Source organism: Lepus europaeus, chromosome 7 (assembly GCF_033115175.1).
Source record: "Lepus europaeus isolate LE1 chromosome 7, mLepTim1.pri, whole genome shotgun sequence".
In the NCBI taxonomy this organism is placed as follows: Eukaryota; Metazoa; Chordata; class Mammalia; order Lagomorpha; family Leporidae; genus Lepus; species Lepus europaeus.
Window position 1 is genome coordinate 111479215 of NC_084833.1, and position 18279 is coordinate 111497493.

General features: G+C 47.4%; 1 protein-coding gene across 1 annotated transcript in view; it reads left to right on the forward strand.

Annotated features, from left to right (window-relative positions):
- Positions 1-18279, forward strand: part of GRAMD1B (GRAM domain containing 1B) — a 200655-nt gene that overhangs the window by 45342 nt on the left and 137034 nt on the right. Inside the window, exon 2 of the mRNA XM_062197227.1 lies at positions 12977-13054. Coding sequence (XP_062053211.1) covers positions 12977-13054 — 78 coding nt within the window. The remainder of the gene's footprint in view (positions 1-12976; positions 13055-18279) is intronic.

Below are 18279 nucleotides of genomic sequence, written 5' to 3' on the forward strand. Positions count from 1 at the left end.
TACATGGAGGGATGGAGATATAGATGACTAAGCCCAGCGAAGCAGATAGGAATTGTTTGGGAGAGGTGAAGGGAGCGGAGGGAAGCAGGGGTAGTTTTGGACGTGCTGTTGGAGGAGTGTAGCAAGTCAAGGTTTACTGGTGTCTTGTCAGCTGTTGGATCCAGGGAACTGGAGCTTGGCAAAGCAGCTGGAACTGGAGATCTAGATTTTAGAATGAAGCTGTGGGTTTCTGTTGAAGCCATGGCTTTGGATGGGATCACCGGGGGAGAGTGTGTGGTGTGAGAGGAGAAGGAAAAGTGGAAGAAACTCCAGGAACAACTTTTCAGAGAGGGTAGAAGAAGTGAAGCCAAAAAGGCACCAGGAAACAGCGGTTTATAGGCCAATTCTCCAGTTCCTTGGAGGGAGGGGTTCCTTAGGTCTTTCTTAATTTCCAGAAGCACATACTTTTTTTTTTTTTTTTTCTGTAGCAAAACAGCCTAAAATGCTGTTTGTTTGGCTTGAATTCTGTCTTAGACACACACACACACACACACACTCATTCATTCGTTAGGAGACAAATAGTGCTTAGTTGTATCTTCTAAAGCATGACAGTTGAGAATTTAGTTTAAGAGTTTTCGGGGCCGGCGCTATGGCATGGCGGGTAAAGCTGCTACCTGCGGTGCCAGCATCCCATATGGGCACCGGTTCGAGACCCAGCTGCTTCACTTCCGATCCAGCTCTCGACTATGGCCTGGGAAAACAGTAGAAGATGACCTGAGTGCTTGGGCCCCTGCACCCACATGGGAGACCCGGAGGAGGCTCCTGGCTCCTGCCTTCGGATCGGCCATCTGGGGAGTGAACCAATGGATGGAGGACCTCTCTCTCTCTCTGTCTCTCCTCTCTGTAACTGTGACTTTCAAGTAAAATAAATAAATCTTAAAAAAAAAAAAAAGAGAGTTCTCAGTGGGGAGGAAGTTGGGACATTGTAGGGAACAGAAGTGTAGCCTGTCGGTGTGTCCTGGCTTGCCCTTGTGGGAACGAGGAAGTCCATGGAGAAGGAACTTGAACTCCTCATTCTGAGCAGTTTAGCTAAAGGGATTTGGATCGATCAGATCATCCAGTCCACAGTTAGATTTGGAGTTCTCTGTGCTTGAAGTGACTCCTGGCTTGCTCTGGGTGTGAGAACTTCCAGCTGCTCTCAAGTACTGCCTTTTTTCCCTCCAGTGTGAATCTCTGGATTGCGAAGCAAGGGACTTTCTCCTTGTGGGGGTGGGCACCGGGGTCTGAGGAGGAAGGAAAGGGTGGCATGGGGTTGTGGGGTACAGGAAGGCTGACCTTGAGACTCCATAGCCCGGGGTTTTGACAACCTTCACAGACTGCAAGTTCTGGGAAGCGAGTTGGTTGAGTGCATTCCCTCCTCAGTAAACATTTACTCTAAGTATCCTGGCTCATTTGTATTTACTCTCTTATGAGTTCCTGAGATTTCACTGTGAAGCTGAGTGGGGACGGGGCCAAGGAGGCTAGCTACGAGGATGTGGGAAACAAGAGAAAAGTAGAGTATGCTCTTCAGCTAAGAGCAAAGAGCATTGGAGCTGACACAAGTTCTCCTTGCTCCCTTTCTTTAAAACTTGCTTGAAATCTGAAATGGGGTAAGTATAGTCTTTTTAATTGTTTGTGGTTGGAGACCTAGAATTTTATTGAGGGTAAGGGATCTCTTGCCCTTTTGAAAGTATCTTAGAACAAGGCATTATAGAGAACATTTAATTTTTCCCCCAATCAGAACTTGATTATATGTACTCGTGAGACCCAGGAATTGCCATGAAAATTTAAACTACTAGGCAATTCGGAAAGGAAGGAATGAACAAAAGAAAAATCCCAGCCTTGTGTTTCTTTTTCTACTACCTTTCACCAACAATGTCTGTTTGGAAAACCACATTCTTTCCAGTCCACCTTCTGAGGGAGGCGCTGTTGAACATGAGATGGAGCCTCCTCAAGTTGGGTATTTGAGTGTTGGACCACAACTTTGGCACAGGAGTATGCTGGTGTTTGGGGAATACCAGTGGGTTTTGTTACAGTGGCTCCTTTATTTCAAAAGTCCACAAACAGCTAATTCAAGCTGAATTCTCCAAAGCCGAGCATCTATGTTTTCAACACAGTCATCGGAAACAGTAATGGATGAGTGACACATCAGGCATTCCAACTGAGAAGAGGGCTTCTTGAGATTTCAGACCATGCCTGACACATGCAGGGGGTCCTAGCAGGTTGTTTTCCACACAGGCATTCAGAAACTGTTGATGAATAGGAAGAGAAAATGCACTCAATGCTGATCTGAGTGTTCCCAGCGGGATGTCTTTCTGGACTAAACAGGGAATACCCAGGGAAACTGAGCAAGACAGAACAGGGTTACATATCTCCACATTCATTTATCAGATCCATGTTGCACACCCAATGTGTGCTGGGCACTGGGCATTGAAAGAAATGACAATTGAAATAGGATCTTTGCTTTCAGATGCCTTATAGTGCAGTATAGGTCAAGGAAGGCACAGCGTTAATCACTGAATCCCAAAGACTAGGATAATTGTATGACAAAGGGTAATGCATGCTATTATACAGGCCCATAATGTGAGTGGCAGTCACCAAGGAAGATTTCCCTGAAAAGGTGTCATTTTGGAAGGATAATAATAGCTGCCACAGTGTCTACTCAGTTCCAGATGCCTTTCCAAGTATCTTATGAGCATTCCTTTATTTAATTCTTACGACACCCAGAAGATACTATCTCCCCCATTCTATAGAGGTAGAAATTGAGTAGCAGGGAAGGAAGAGTCAAGATTTGAATGCAGGCAGCCTCAAGCGAGAGCCCTCAGGCTCAATCCCTGACCTGCATTGCTTCCACAATCGTGCTAGGACAAGAAAAGAACAAATTCAAGGGACAAGGCAAGTAGTCTGACTGGAGTGGGCAGTGGATGTGAGAGACGAGGGAAGTGAGTTAGCAGTTAAGTTATGAAGCTTTTGTTGTGGAAATTTTTATTCTGAAATTTTGGGAAGCCTGAGGATTTTAAGTTAGGGATAGGCATGATAAAATCTACATGTCAGTAAGATTATTGTATTAGTGTCAAGGGTGGACTGGAGAGGGGCCAGATTGGCAACAGAAAGAGTGGTTAGGAGCCTATTAAGGTAATTGTGGCTGAGTGATGACAGTAGCAGCAGGAGTGATGAGTGGAGGGTGTAGACTTGGGAGGTAGAAGGAAGTGGAGTCAGGAGGATTTGGTGTGGGTCTGATGTGAGGGGTACATTGCTAGTTTGTGTAAGTCTTGTACTAGTGGGGAAAATATGGTGAAGTTGGCATTAGTCATGCTCAGATTGAGATTCCTCTTGGGCATGTAAGAGAGCTTGGTTCTGCTGCAGACATAGGGGAATAAACCTACGTACTATTTCTGTTTGCTGGGTACCTGCCATCTGCCAAGCCTTGTGTTAGGTGCTCCATGTTATTAACTCATTTGATCCTCGTAACAGGTCTGTGCAATTACAGATGCTCCTCAACACCGAATGTGGTTATAGCCCCATGAATCCATGATCAACTAAGAACAGCGTGAGTTGAAAATGTGTCTAATACACCTCACGGACTGACCATCCTGGCTCCGTGGCACAGCACACTGTAGAATGTTATCAGTTCCCCTCTTGGTCACAGTGCTGACGGGACCCTACCTGTGTATTGTTGACCTGAGACAAGATCAAACTTCAGGCCGGCGCCGTGGCTTAACAGGCTAATCCTCTGCCTTGCGGCGCTGGCACACTGGGTTCTAATCCCGGTTGGGGCGCCGGATTCTATCCCGGTTGCCCCTCTTCCAGGCCAGCTCTCTGCTGTGGCCCGGGAGTGCAGTGGAGGATGGCCCAAGTCCTTGGGCCCTGCACCCGCATGGGAGACCAGGAGAAGCACCTGGCTCCTGGCTTTGGATCAGCGAGATGCGCCGGCCGCAGCGGCCATTGGAAGGTGAACCAACAGCAAAAAGGAAGACCTTTCTCTCTGTCTCTCTCTCTCACTATCCACTCTGCCTGTCAAAAAAAAAAAAAAAAAAAAAAAAAAAGATCAAACTTCAGAATTCAGAGCAGTATGGCTTTTACTGAATATGTATCTTTTTCCCGCCATCATAAAATTGAAAAATCATTAGTCAGACAGTCTTAAGTCAGGAGCCATCTGTACTCACATGTTAACACCTACAAGGATGAGAATGCACAGAGAGGTTTCGTAGTGGGCTCTGATTTACTCAGCAAATAGTGGCAGAGCTGGAGTCAAACTCTGGGTTACATCTGGAAGCTTCTACACCCATGCTGTCAATAAAGCTTTGTGCAATGATAGAAATGTTCTTTTTTTTTTTTTTTTTTTTTTTTTGTTATTTGACCGGTAGAGTTATAGACAGAGAGACAGAGACACTCCCCAAATGGCCGCTACGGCAGGAACTACACCGATCCGAAGCCAGGAGCCAGGTGCTTCCAGGAGTGTAGCCAGGTGCTTCCATGCGGGTGTAGGGGCCTAAGCACTAAGCCATCCTCCACTGCCTTCCAGGGCCACAACAGAGAGCTGGACTGGAAGAGGAGTAACCAGGACTAGAACCCGGCCCCCATATGGGATGCTGACGCCGCAGGCGGAGGGTTAACCAAGTGAGCCATGGCGCCGGCCCCAGAAATGTTCTCTTTCTGCACTGTCCTTACGGATATGCAGTACCTAAAAGGCGACTAGTTCAACTATGGGGCTGAATTTTTAATTAACTTAAATCTGTATAACCACAGCCACTGTACCGGGCAGCTCAGGTGTCGTCTTCCCTGCTGTCTGTGCGAGGTGTCAGCATGTCTATCGTAATTGAAGCCTTAGGTGTGGATGAAAGCCCCAAGGGGGTGTACTGTGAGGAATCTTCACCTTTTATGGGTCACAGCATATTTACAAATCTGATGAGAACTATATACCCCTCTCATGAATGCACACTGTTACTGCATTGCGTGTTGATAACAGTTGCAGAGGTCCGTGTAACAGGCTGCCCTGGTGGAAGCAGGAGGAAGGAACCTAATAGGATACAGAGTCCTTGAGAGCAGAGACCTCATCCATTTTGTTGACTTCTTTACCCCAGTGTCCAGATTCTAGAATAGTGTCTAGTATGTAGCTGACACTTGGTAAGTTATTAAATGAGTGGCTGAATGAGTACTGGGAAACACTTCAGCATCCAGTGATGACAGTTCCTAAAAAAAAGAAGAGAATATCAGAAGTATAGATGAGAACAGAGTGGTGTCACAGAGGCAAGAAGGGTGGACTTTTAATAATGGGAATAATTGGGGCAGGTGCTGTGGCGCAGCAGGTTAAGCCTCCACCTACAGTGTCAGCATCCCATATGGGTGCCAGTTCGAGTCCTGGCTGCTCCACTTCCCATCCAGCTCCCTATTGGTGTGCCTGGGAAGGCAGCAGAGGATGACCCAGGTGCTTGGACCCCTGCACCCATGTGGGAGACCCAAAGGAAGCTCCTGGCTCCTGACTTCAGCCTAGCTCAGCCCTGGTCATTGTGGCCATTTGAGGAATGAACCAGCAGATGGAAGATTTCTCTCTCCTTCTCTCTCTGTATCTCTGTCTTTCAGGTGGGTAAACAAATCTTAAAATAAAGATAATAATAATGGGAATAATCACTAGGTAGTCAAATGAAATGAAGGTGAACGACTGTCAGTTGGCTTAGTCAAACAGTCGTGGGCATAGGGTCCAGTCTGCAATGGATTAATTTATGAATCGATGGTGAGGAGGTGAAAGCCTCAATCCTTGTTGCCCCCAAAGTCACTGGGAAGTGGGGGCAAGCGTGTGGTGCAGCAGCTTAAGTCCCTGCTACGACGCCCACATCAGAGTTCCTGCCAGAGTCCTCCTAGGGCACATCCTGGGAGGCAGCTGATTGATGGCTCAAGTACTTGGGTCCCTCCTCCTATGTGGGAGATCCAGATTGAATTCCAGCCTCCTGACTTTGGCCTGGTCCAGCCATGGCTGTTGTGGGCATTGGGGGAGGGGGGGGTGGAGGAGTGAATTAATGGAGAGAAGATGTCCATGTGTCTCTGACTTTCAAATAAAGTGAAAATTAATAAATAAATACTGCTGGACATGTTCTGACTCTGTTTAAGCCTGGGGAGGAACCAAGGAATCCACATAGCAAAGCTCCTGAGTTTATTGTGATTTCTTTAAAAAAAATTTATTTATTTGAAAGGCTGAGTTACACAGAGAGAGAGAGAGAGGTAGAGAGGGAGGGAGACAGGGAGGGGAAAGGAGAGAGAGATATCTTCCATTTGCTGGTTCACTCGCCAAATGCCAAAACGGTCAGTGCTCGGCCAGACTGAAGCAGGAACCCGAAACTCCATCCAGGTGTCTCCCATGGGTGGTAGGAGCCCAAACACTTGCACCATCTTCTGCTGCTTTCCCAAGTACATGAGCAGGGAGCCGGATTGGAAAGAGAGCAGCCGGGACTTGAACCGGTGCTCATACGGGATGCTGGATTTGTAGATGGTGGCTTAACCCACTGTACCGTGACATCAGCCCCTAATGTGATGTGGTTCTGATGGAAGTTTGGAGTCACCAAGTAGTGTATTGCTTCACTGAAATGGTCATGAGGAGAAGGAAAACACGGGAGTTGAGAGATTTTTTGTTTTCAGACAAACTCGGGCATGTTTAGAGGTGAAAGAGCGATTAAGTAGAGAAGAGGCTGTGAGTTGTAGTGGGTTAGGTGTTTGGCTGGATTGCTGGATTGAGCAGCCACCCACCTTGCTTCAGGCTCCCGTGGGAGTCGTTAAGCAGACGCAGTCTGGCTAACTTGGTAGACAGATGATCGGTTTTCACCCAGAGCGTGTTGTTTTCTAAGTGGTATTTGAGTATATTGAGATGTGTTGTGTAAGAGGCTGGCAGTCATTAGCCGGGCCCCAATCACATCTGTTTACTGATTTTCTATTCTTAGACTTTCCCATACTTGCTTGCCAGGTGAGAAACAAACGATTTTTCTTTCTTTCCCACTTCTTTGTGACCTGCCTCTTCTTCCCCGGTGCACCTTCCTTAACCTGAAGTAATGAATGTCACAGTCCTTTCACGCGTGGAAGTACTTCAACAAGAAAACTCAGCCATCTCTTGTCCGAGACGCTGTGGCCCTGCTTCTCGGGTCAGTGGCTCTCAGCATGGGCACCACTGCAGATCCTCTCGATCTTCTTTTTGAAATATACACCTGCCCAGCTTAACTGTGACTCCTGAGTACAATTGTACTTTTATGGCGCAGGTGCTGAGCGCTGGCATGTTTGACTTCTGTTTGTAATCCTCACTGCAGGCTTGTAAGGCATGATACCCATATCCAGAATTGAGATTTCCAGGTAAAATCACTTGCCCAATTTCCTCATGCAGAGTGCAGAGTCAGGACTAGAACATCGGGGCTGTGATGCAGTAGGTGAAGCCAGCGTCCCATATTGGAATGCCGGTTTGAGTCTCAGCTGCTTCGCTTCTGATTCACCAGCCTGCGAATGTGCCTGGGAAAGCAGCAGCAGATGACCCAAGTACTTGGGCTCCTGCCACCCACGGGGGAGACCCAGATGGAGTTCCAGACTCCTGCCTTCAGACTGACCCATTTGGCAAATGAACCAGCAGATGTGTGTCTCACTGTGTTTTCCAAATAAATAAATAAATAAATAAATCTCTTTTCCCCCCCAATATAAAGGGCTAGCACTTGTATCTCCTGAACTCGGATATTGTGATTGGACCACTCACAACTTAATGCTCAACACCAATCTAATTGCAGATGAAGCTGTGAGTAGTTACAAGTCCCTGTTTTTCAGAGAAATACGCTAAGAAAACATTAATGAATCCACCAAGGGTATTTGGCCATAAGAAAAAAACCCATGTCTGTCTCCATGCTATCTCTACTTAAATCCACTGCCTAAAAGAATTTATTTTCTCATTTTTTTTTTGTCAAAGACATCTGCTGCTGCTTGCAGCCCTTTGAAGCTTCCAATTATCATGAGATAATTGTTCCTAATACACTAGATTGCTCACAGCCAAAAGCAAAGAAATGCCGTACGTGAGTCTAGGCAGCCTTAGTGTGGGTAAATACGAAGTTTTCTTTGATCTCTGGAAATAGTAAATTCCAGTTTGCACGCCCCTGTGACTGCCAGGGACCACCTGCATCTCACAGAACCTTTCCTGGGCTCAGAGGCTGTGACCCCTTCGTGTTGCCTGGGTGAGAAAGAACCAGTTCCACTCAGTTCCTACACAGAAAGGTTGCCAAATCCCAACTGCCCAGCAGTGCAGCTGTGACTTTCAGAGGGCAGAAGGACATTCCTGGTGGCTTGGGGGTTTAGCCTGCCCTTCCTGCGCATGTCCAGAATGGGAGGAGGGTGGCAGGGAGATCAGTGGATTTGCCTCTCTCCTGTGCTGCTGGAGCTACTGACCTCTAGGATAAGCCCCTATGCCAGCACACTGGTGGAGAATAAAATCAGGATTCTGCTGCAACTTTCTCTGAAATTTTGAGAGGGGCTTCCCCTATCTTACTTAGGAGTGCAGTCCAGGGTCCCCAAGTGTAACTGTACAGTGATTTTTATTGGATTCACAAGAGGAAGGATTTAAGTCACGCCACTGCTTTGTCTCACTGTCTTGGGGCAAAGGTAAGCAGATGCTTACACAGTTTCCCTTTGTGGCGATGTTAAGCCCTCTTTCAGTGATCTTGTGCCCAGGCAGTCATTCTAGATCGTTTGTTGAGTTTCTTTTCCCAACTTTAAGACTGTTAAAAGATAAATTCCAAACATGGAAAGGTAGAGGACCAGACCCTCGTCCGGGCAAACACCCATGCCTGTTATCACCTTTGGTTTATCTTTGGTCCTCCAGTGCAGTGTCCACCTCTCTGATGTGTTTTCTGAAACTTTTCAACAGGTGCCCGCCACCTACACCATGTCCATCTCCCCGGAGTTGGTCTACCACCAGATACAGTGACTGCATCTCCCTCCTATCATGAGCTCTTTGCTGGTGGGACCATGTCATAATTGTCTTTACGTCTACATCTCCTGGTACAGTGCCTGGACATGAAAAGTGGTGCCTCTCCATTTCTGCTTGTCCTGAATTGATCCACTTTTTTTCAGATGTATTTATTTATTTGAAAGTCAGAGTTACAGAGAGAAGGAGAGAGAGAGAGGTCTTCCATCCGCTGGTTCACTCCCCAGTTGGCCGCAATGACTGTGCCAATCCAAAGTCAGGAGCCAGGAGCTTCTTCCAGGTCTTCCCATGTTGGTGCAGGGGCCCAAGGAGTTGGGCCATCTTCTATTGCTATCCCAGGCTGTAGCAGAGAGCTGAATCAGAAGTGGAGCAGCTGGGGATAGAACCGGCGCCCATTTGGGTTGCCAGCACTGCAGGCGGCGGCTTTACCCACTACGCCACAGAACCGGCTCCTCTATCCACTTTTAAGTGTCAGCATCAAATCTCATTGTCAAGGTGGTCTGCTCTTACTGGTACCGGAAGGATGTGACCTTGGATTTTGGGTTCCCAGAACATCTAACACGTACTTGTGAGAGTTGTCATTTTGTACTTTAAAATGTAGTTATTTATGCTGAATCTTACTTCCCAGGTTGTAAATACCTGGAGAGCAGGATGCTTATCTGATTATTCACATCTTTGTTTCCCCATAATCTACAAAATGATGCTTTGCACATGACAGTGACTGGTGAGCATTTCTGTAGCAGATCATATGTGCAAGCCTTGTTCTGTGCACTTCCTACATGTCCATTCTTCAAGTTTCACAACAGCCCCACAAGGTAAGGGCGATCATTAACACTTGTCTCCATTCTGTCGATAAGGACAGTGACATGAGCTAAATTGCTCAGGGTCACATAACTGGGAAGTAGAGGAGCTTGGATATAATTCCAGGCAGCACATACCAAGAGTTTAAACCCTTAACCAGCATTGCCTTGAAGATGCCTCTTGTTGGAGCATGTGCACATAGGGAGCTTTATATAAGTACTTCTCAAATGCATGCTGGTTGGTGTTTCTTCATGATTTAGAATCAAGAAACAGTCTGAAGGTGACTCAATGTTGCTGTACTCTCCACCATCTGAACTGCTTTCTAAGCAAAGCCAAGGACAGAAGGGGGCGCGAGAAAGTTGGCCCTGATTCAGTGCTCCAGATTGCTCAGCCTGGTTGCGTTTCTGGTTTGGAAGTCAACAGTGCCATCTAGTGGGATGATTTGCTACTGTCTGCTCAGAATATTTCTGAAACCCTGGTGCATTGGCAGTTAGCTCTAGGAGCCTCCTTTACTAGCTTAATTTTGAGAAATTATTTAATATTTGAGAGGCAGATATACAGAGAGGGAAAAACAGAGAGAACTCCCATCCAATGGTTCATTCTCCAGATGCCTGCAATGACTGGGGCTAGGCCAGGGCCGAAACCAGAAGCCTGGAATGCAATCCAGGTCTCTTACATGGGTGGCAGGAAGCAGTCACTTGAGCCGTCACGGCCATCTCCCAGGGTCTGCATTGGCAGGAAGCTGGAGTTAGAAGCTGGAGCTGGAACTTCCATCCAATACTCTCATGTGGAATGTGGGCATCTTAATCTCTGGGCTGAATGCCTGCTCCTGTTAGCCTAATTTTAAGATTGCCAGGAGGAGGGAGAGGGGAATAGGAAGAGCCAGCCCATTCTGGATTGAATGAGATCAAGTTTGACCTCTTCCTTGAAAAGGCTGTAAGGCTGATCAGTTCTGTGGGTTGGTTGAGCCTACTGACGGTTGCAAATGGTGTGAAGCCCGGGGCTCCAGATGTCCTCTCTCCCACCCTGCTGCAGGTGTGCTGCCCATGGCATAGACTCCTCCTCTTCTCTCTCCCTCCCTCTCTCTCTCTCTCTTTCTCTTGTTTTAAGATTTACTTATTTTTTTTTTTTTGAAGATCAGAGAGAAGGAGATGCAGAGAGAGGGGTCTTCCATCCACTGGTTCACTCCCCAATCGGCCACAATGGCTGGAGCTGTGCCAATCTGAAGCCAGGAGCCAGGAGCTTCTTCCGGGTCTCCCACCTGGGTGCAGGGGACCAAGCACTTGGGCCATCTTCTACTGCTTTCCCAGGCCATAGCAGAGAGCTGGATCAGAAGTGGAGCAGCTGGGACTTGAACCGGTGCCCATATGGGATGCTGGCACTGCAGGCAGAGGCTTTACCTGCTATGCCACAGTGCTGGCCCCTCTCCTCTTCACTTGCTGTATCTTCTTGGAGTTTGAGTTCTAGCTGTCCATGGGATGCCTGCTGTGGAATAGCACTTATCCCAGAATAGCACTCAGTGCTCAGTGAATATAAAAGCTCAGGTTCAGGTTCAAGTGATAAATTGCATGGCTGACGACATCATAGTGAAGTTTTATTAGGAGGAGTTCTCAATAGGCCTGTCCCCCCAGAGCTGGTGAAATGGAATGGGTGATGAGCCGCTCCGTGGTGACCGAGCCGTGAAACAGTGCTTTGTGTTAAGGAAAGTGAAAAGGATCGTGTGCACACTTAGCCAAGCAGCTGGAGCCTTGTGCGAGGCACTGCTGTGGTTTCTGGTGGGTGTATGTGTGGCTTCTTGTGTGTGTGAGGATTGATGTCAACTGCTTCTAAGACATTTATTTCTTGCTGGAAGAACATAATGTTGAGGGTATGGTTACAGCTGTCACCACAAAATGTCGTATGATCTTCTGGCCGAGAGTGTACAGGCCCTGGAACAGGCACTTGCTCCACAGGATCACTCAGAGTTTATAGTCTGCCCTGTTCTGGTTGAAGGAGTAGGCTGTAGTCTATAGAGACCAGTGCACCAGAACAAAGAAAGTTGTGTTTGCACGTTAGCCTTGGTTATAGTGACATTGATGGCAATAGAAACCATTTTTTTGCCTTGATCTTTTTAACTTCTTATTCATTTGAAAGATATGGGGAAAGAGAAAGAAACAGAGAAGGAGAGAGAGAGAGGTCTGTCTCCCATCTACTGATTCAGCAAGGGCTGAGCCAGGCTGAAGCCAGAAGCTGCAAATTCATCTGAGTCTCCCGCATGGCGGCAGGGACCCAACAGTTGAGCCATCACCAGGAGAGGATGGCCCAAGTGCTTGATCCCCTGCACCCACATGGGAGACCCGGAAGAAGTTCCTGCCTGGCTCTTGGCTTCGGATCGGCACAGCTCCGGCTGTTGCAGCAAGTTGGGGAGTGACCCAGCGGCTGGAAGACCTCTCTCTTCCGTCTCTCCCTCTCTCTGTCTGTAACTCTACCTCTCAATAAATAAATAAAATCTTTTAAAAAAATTATTTAACCCTCTGCTGCACAGACCGTTCACGTCCTCGACTGTCTGAACAGCTGTTTTTCCCTTGTTATTGAAATGCTGCTTTCCTGCACATGCCCTTCATATACGCTTCTTCCAGGACTGACTAGGAAAGGGAGTTCGGGGGCATCTGGTCCTTAGGGCTTTCTGGAGCCCAGGGACTCACCCTTCACTCCTTCTTCTGTCCCCCCTCCCCCAGCCTTCCCTGGAGGCTCAGGCCAACCAGGTGACCCTGACCCATGAAGCCTTAGGGTATATTAGAATTCCCCGCCCCCCACTCCCTTCCAAACTCCTTGCTCTCCAAGTCTGCACCAGTTCCTAGAGATAGACCTCTGGGGGAGCTGCGGGGAAATGAGATTATTAACTATCCCATCAGAGACTGCTAGGGCTTTGCTTTTGGAGGGAGGTGTGAGTATACCTAGCAGGGAGGGGCACGGTGGCAGGGCAGGCTCTTTCATTGGATCTGGGAGCAGGCAGGCCCTATGTGTGATGGGTGGAGTTCTCACTGCTTTGTGTCTTGTGTCTCATCTGCCGTTGGACGGTGCTGCACTTGCCATGCTAAACTCGCACCGGGGAACTTGTGCCTTTCACGTTTTGTAACCGCATTTCGTTGTCTAGCTGAGGTCTAAACGACCTTCTCCCGGGATTGAGAAAGAGCTGAACGTTAGTAGTTCACATCCTGTGTCTTTCCTCAGCAGCCAGCAGAGTAGCCTGCAGAGCAGCCACGAGGAGGATGCCAGCAGGTTCCTGAGCCCTCGAGCGCGGGAAGAAAGGTAAGATCAGATGAGGGGAGGAGGGGCAGAGGCTGCAGGGGGTTGGGGGTGCAGTGTTTGCCGGATAACGCATTTATATCCTGGGTGAGAACTCTGGGAAGGTGAAGAGGAATAGGAGAGTATTAGACCTCTTTGCTTAAAGACAGATTAGAAAGGTAGGACGATGTGTGGCAAACCATGTACGCTGGAAAGACTTTGTTGTGGGCTTCGGACTTGGGTCTTGCCTTACAGGTCCGGGACAGTGTGAATTGAGGGGAGAAGGGCTTGTAGTTGGTGACTAAGGAAGTTGTGTGGCCTGCAATGGAGCGTGGGTGCCAGATGGCAGCAGACCATCAGCCTGGGTGTTCAGAGTGGATTTTATGTGTTCAGAGGTCAATGGCAAATGAGGCCGGGTGGAGAGGATGCAGTGAGAACGTGGAGACTCCTACTTGCTAATCTGCTGTCTGTGATGCTAGCAGTCCCAGCTGCTGCACTTCTGATCCAGCTCCCTGCTAACGCACCTGGGAAAGTGCCTGGCCCCTGCTACCCATGTGGGAGGCCTGAATGGCGTTCCAGGCTCCTGGTTTTGGCCTAGCCCAGCCTCAGCTTTTGTAGCCATTTGGGGAATGAACCAGCAGATAAAAGATCTCTCACTGTCTGTTTTCTCTGTGTAACTCTTTCAAATTAATAAATAAATCTTAAAAAAAAAAAAAAAAAGGTAAGTATGTTTAAAAAAAGAAATCTGGAGTCTGGCCTAGTTTGGCTGTATCTAGTGCATTGTGACCAAATGAGTGTAGATGCATTGGAGTCCAGAAAAGAAAGATCAAGTTGATAACTTTGTTATTATAAGGTTTTGTTGAAGGAAAGGGGGTTAGCTTAGAGAAGAAAATTTAAGGTGAATGTTAACAGGACTGTTTAAGTATCTGAAGGCTTGAGAAATAGAGCTGGGGGAAGAAGTTACAGCCACGGGGATTTCAGATTAAGAACTTCCGTGTGTTACAGCTGAGCTGGGTAGAGAAGGCTAGCAAATTAATAGCTCTCCACTCCATATAGGTGTTCAAGTAAAGCCGGCTGGTGTATCAAAGGGAGTTCTGTCCTGGGCCAGAGTGGGGAACCTCTCTGATCCTTATCTCTTTAGATTAAAAAGTCCAGTGAGTTCTGCCCTGGTTCTCAGTTATTTGTCTGTTATTAACCAGAATGAACTGTGGAACCCATCAGCTTAGACTGAATGGATATGGAGACGTGGGGCCACAGGGGCGCAGGCTAATTGTTCTTATCAGGATGCCTCCATCAGTTCTGATCTGATGGCAGCTTCCCAGTCCCCAGAGCAGCTTGTATGGCCTTGGCACAGCCTTGTGGATTTCAGCAGAACCAGAAGTGGCCAGAGAGATCCCCCAGCCCACTCGCCTTTGCTGGCCAGGCCCTTCGGTCATCATCTCATTCACTCTTTGTCACTCCCCGGGAGTCAGGCGGAGCAGGTGTGAGTATCAGAGCCCGGAAACGGCTAGGCATGCAGTTGGTTACATGGACCCTGTTCTGTGGCTGCTTCTAATTCTGCAGTCCACGGGTCAATTTCACAATCAGAGCTCCTTCCACAGAGCAGGCAAAAAAAATTAACATTGATTTTCTGTTTCAAAGATGAAAATTTTACGCCTACAGATAAGATACACTTTCCGCTGGCTTCCTAAGACTTGGGGTTTCCTTTCTCTAGTCTTTGCAGAAGGTTCAGAATGAATATATTTAGAGATGGCGTAGCTACCCTACAACAGGGTAGATTTTCTGTGCAAACTCCACAGAGCATCCTTGCATAATCTCAGATGGCTGTGAGTGATATCAGTAGGACATATTTGGGACCACTGTCACGTAGGCAGTCATTAACGGGAACGTGCAGTGCGTGGCTGTGCCTATGGCAGTGGGAGAAATGCCTCCATATGATGCCCGACCCTAGGGACTTGGTAGAGTTTGGTTCCTTGTTCACGTCAGCGATCTGTCCTGAAGGAAGGCCCCGGGGAACAGCACAGTGACAGGCAAGTCCTGGCCAGGTGTGGCTTCAGGGAGCAGAGTTTATTTTAGGAAAAGAATCCACTTATTGGGAAGTGGGGGTTGTCTCAGAGGTGGGGGTAATCTCCCCGATTTCTAGTGGAACAGTACATAACTTCCCCCAGCATATATGAGAGATGGGCTCCAGGACACTCAGCAGTGAAGCCAGGGGACACTTAAAAAACTTAAAGTCCCCAGATATCCATTTTAACACAAGTGTGCTTTAAAATATTCATGGGAAAACTGGAATTAAAATATAAATTTCTTTTGGGGGCATCATCGTGGTGCAGCTGGTTAAGCCACCGCTTGGTGACACCGGCATCCCATTTCGGAGCGCTTGTTTGAGTTCTGGCTGCTCCACTTCTGACCCAGCTCCCTGCTAATGCGCCTGGGAAAGCAGTGGAGGATGGCCCAAATGCTTGAGCCCCTGCCACCTATGAGAGAGAACTAGACGGAGTTCCTGGCTCCTGGTTTCAGCCTGGCCCAGCCCTGGCTTCTGTAGCTGTTTAGGGAGTGAATCAGCCAATGAGAGATCTCTCTGTCTCTTTCTCTCTCTCTATGTATGTCACTCTGTTTTTTGAATAGATATATCTTTTTAAAAACTTAAAAAAAAAAAAAACCCACATCATTCTTTTGAATAAATACATTTGAAAATTTTTAAACATACTTATTTTTATGCAAAAAAATGAAATCCATGAAAAATTGTTTTTCATAGTGCACATTTAAGAAAATGAGTGGAGCCCATGTTGTGGCACAGTAGGTTAATCCTCCTCCCGCAGGGCTGGCATCCCATATGGGTGCCAGTTCTAGTCCCGGCTCCTCCTCTTCCAATCCAGCTTTCTGCCATGGCCTGGGAAAGCAGTGGAAGTGCTTGGGCCCCTGCACCCATGTGGGAGACCCGGAAGAAGCTGACTCCTGGCGTCGAATCGGCTCAGCTGTGGCTGTTGTGGCTATTTGGGAAGTAACCAGCAGATGGAAGACCTCTCTCTTTTTCTCTCCCTCTTACTGTCTGTAATGCTACTTCTCAAATAAATAAATAAATAACATCTTAAAAAAAAGAAAGAAAGAAAATGGGCATTTTGTAAGAGCTTATAGAAAGAGACACACAGACTTGTTTTAGGGAGAGAAACGGAGTTCTCATCTACTGGCTCACTCCCTAAATGACTGCATCAGCTGGGGCTGGGCCAGGGTGGAGGCAGGGAGATTGGAAGTCAATCCAGACCTCCCCTATAGGTGGTAGGAACCTGATCCCTGAGCCATCACTGCTGCTTCCCAGCGTCTGCGTTAATAGGAAGCTGGAGTCAGATGGCAGAGCTGAGCTGCAAAACCCAGTTATTCCAATGTAGGAGACCAGCATCTTAATCACTAGGCTGACTGCCTGCTCCAACTGCATTTTTTTTAAAGCAGGTTACTAGCTTTACTCAACCTTAGTTTTCTCATTTGTAAATCTTTCATCCATCACACTATTTGGTAAAGAATAAATGAGGTAACATATGTAGGGTACCTGGTACTTAGTAGGTGCTTAATAATAATAGCTTCTAGTACTGTTTTTGCTATTGGGAGATTTTACTGTTTCTTTACAGGCCTATACCCTGGCCTTGAAGAAGCAGAAACAGAAAAAACATGTAGCAGGTTGAGCACTTGCAAATGTCATATATAGACACTAGGGTTAAATAGGTGTACTGTTTCCCCTCAAGAGCCCTGTTGTCTCATGATGAGATATACTTGTAAATAAGCAAGTATAACACAATGTAAGAATTGATATATGGAGTTATGTGTAAGGTAATAAAACTGAAGAATTTGTTTACTAAGTGCTTACTGTTTGCCTAAGCCTATGCAATGGATCTTGCAGGACTGAGCAATAGAGAGAGAGAGAGAACTCTTCTTTCTGCTGGTTTAATCCCCAAAGAGCTCTAACAGCCAGGGGTGGGATGGACCAATGTCAGAAGCCAGGAACTCTGTCCCAGTCTTCCACATGAGTGGCAAGGACCCAAATGCTGGAGCTATTTGCTGCCCTCCAAATTGCATTAGTAGGAAGCTGCTGGAAGCAGAGCAGCCAGGACTTGAACCAGCCCTCTGAAATGGGATGCTAGCATCACAGTCAGTGGCTTAATGTCCTGTGCCACTTTGTTGGCCTGTTGCCTACATTTTTAATATAATCCTCTGAACAGCCCTATCAAGCAGGTGCTGTTATCTCCATATGAAAGAGTAGGGAACTAAGGTTTAATAGAGTCTAGAAACTTGCCCAGAAGTAACACAGCTCCTCTGCCTGTGAGGAGGCCAGGCCTGGGATAATATTCAGAAAGACTCCAGAGAGAGTGTGCATCAGCCGGGAACTAGAGGATGAGTAGGTGTCTGTCACAGGGACCGCATTCCCAGCGAGGGAACAAGAAGTACATCAGCACGGAGGCGTGAGAAAGCTGGGCCTGTTCAGGAACCACAAATACTTCAGAGTTGCTGCAGCATCATGTCCTAGCAAGAGGGTACGCTAGCAAGTGGCCAGACATGAGTTTGGGCTAGGTGGGCAGGTGCCTGGTCTTGCCACACATCCTGATGTGGTTAGGAGTAGGTGTTTTTTCTTGATGGTGAGAAACCCCTGAGATTTTGAGAAAAGGTGTTTTAGTTCAGGCTGATCTCTCTTCAGCCCCTTATAGGCTCACAAATCCCATGCATGAAGGCCTTGCCCTCATAACCTCTTCATCTCCCGAGGCCCCACTCATAACACCATTGAATTGGGGGTTAGAATTTCAACATAGGAATTTCAGGGTGGGACACAAACATTCATTCCATAGCACCATGTCATTGCCAGATAACTTGAGAGAGAAAAATCACTTTGGTCCCAGTGAGAGACATGAACTGTATTTGTATTATTTTTTAAAAAAAGATTTATTTATTTATTTGAAAGGCGTAGTTACAGAAGAAGTTAGAGAGAGGGAGGGAGGGAGGGAGAGAGAGAGAGAGAGAGAGGTCTTCCATCTGCTTGGTCACTTCCCAAAAAGCTGCCATGGCTGGAGCTGGGCCAATCCAAAACCAGGAGCCAGGAGCTTCTTCCAGGTCTCCCATATGCATGCAGGGCACAAGGACTTGGGCCATCTGCTGATTTCCCAGGTGCATTAGCTGGGAGCTGGATCTGAAGTGGAGTAGCTGGTGCCTGTATCAGATGCCGGTGCCACAAGCTATTGCATTGTCCTACTGTGTCACAGTGC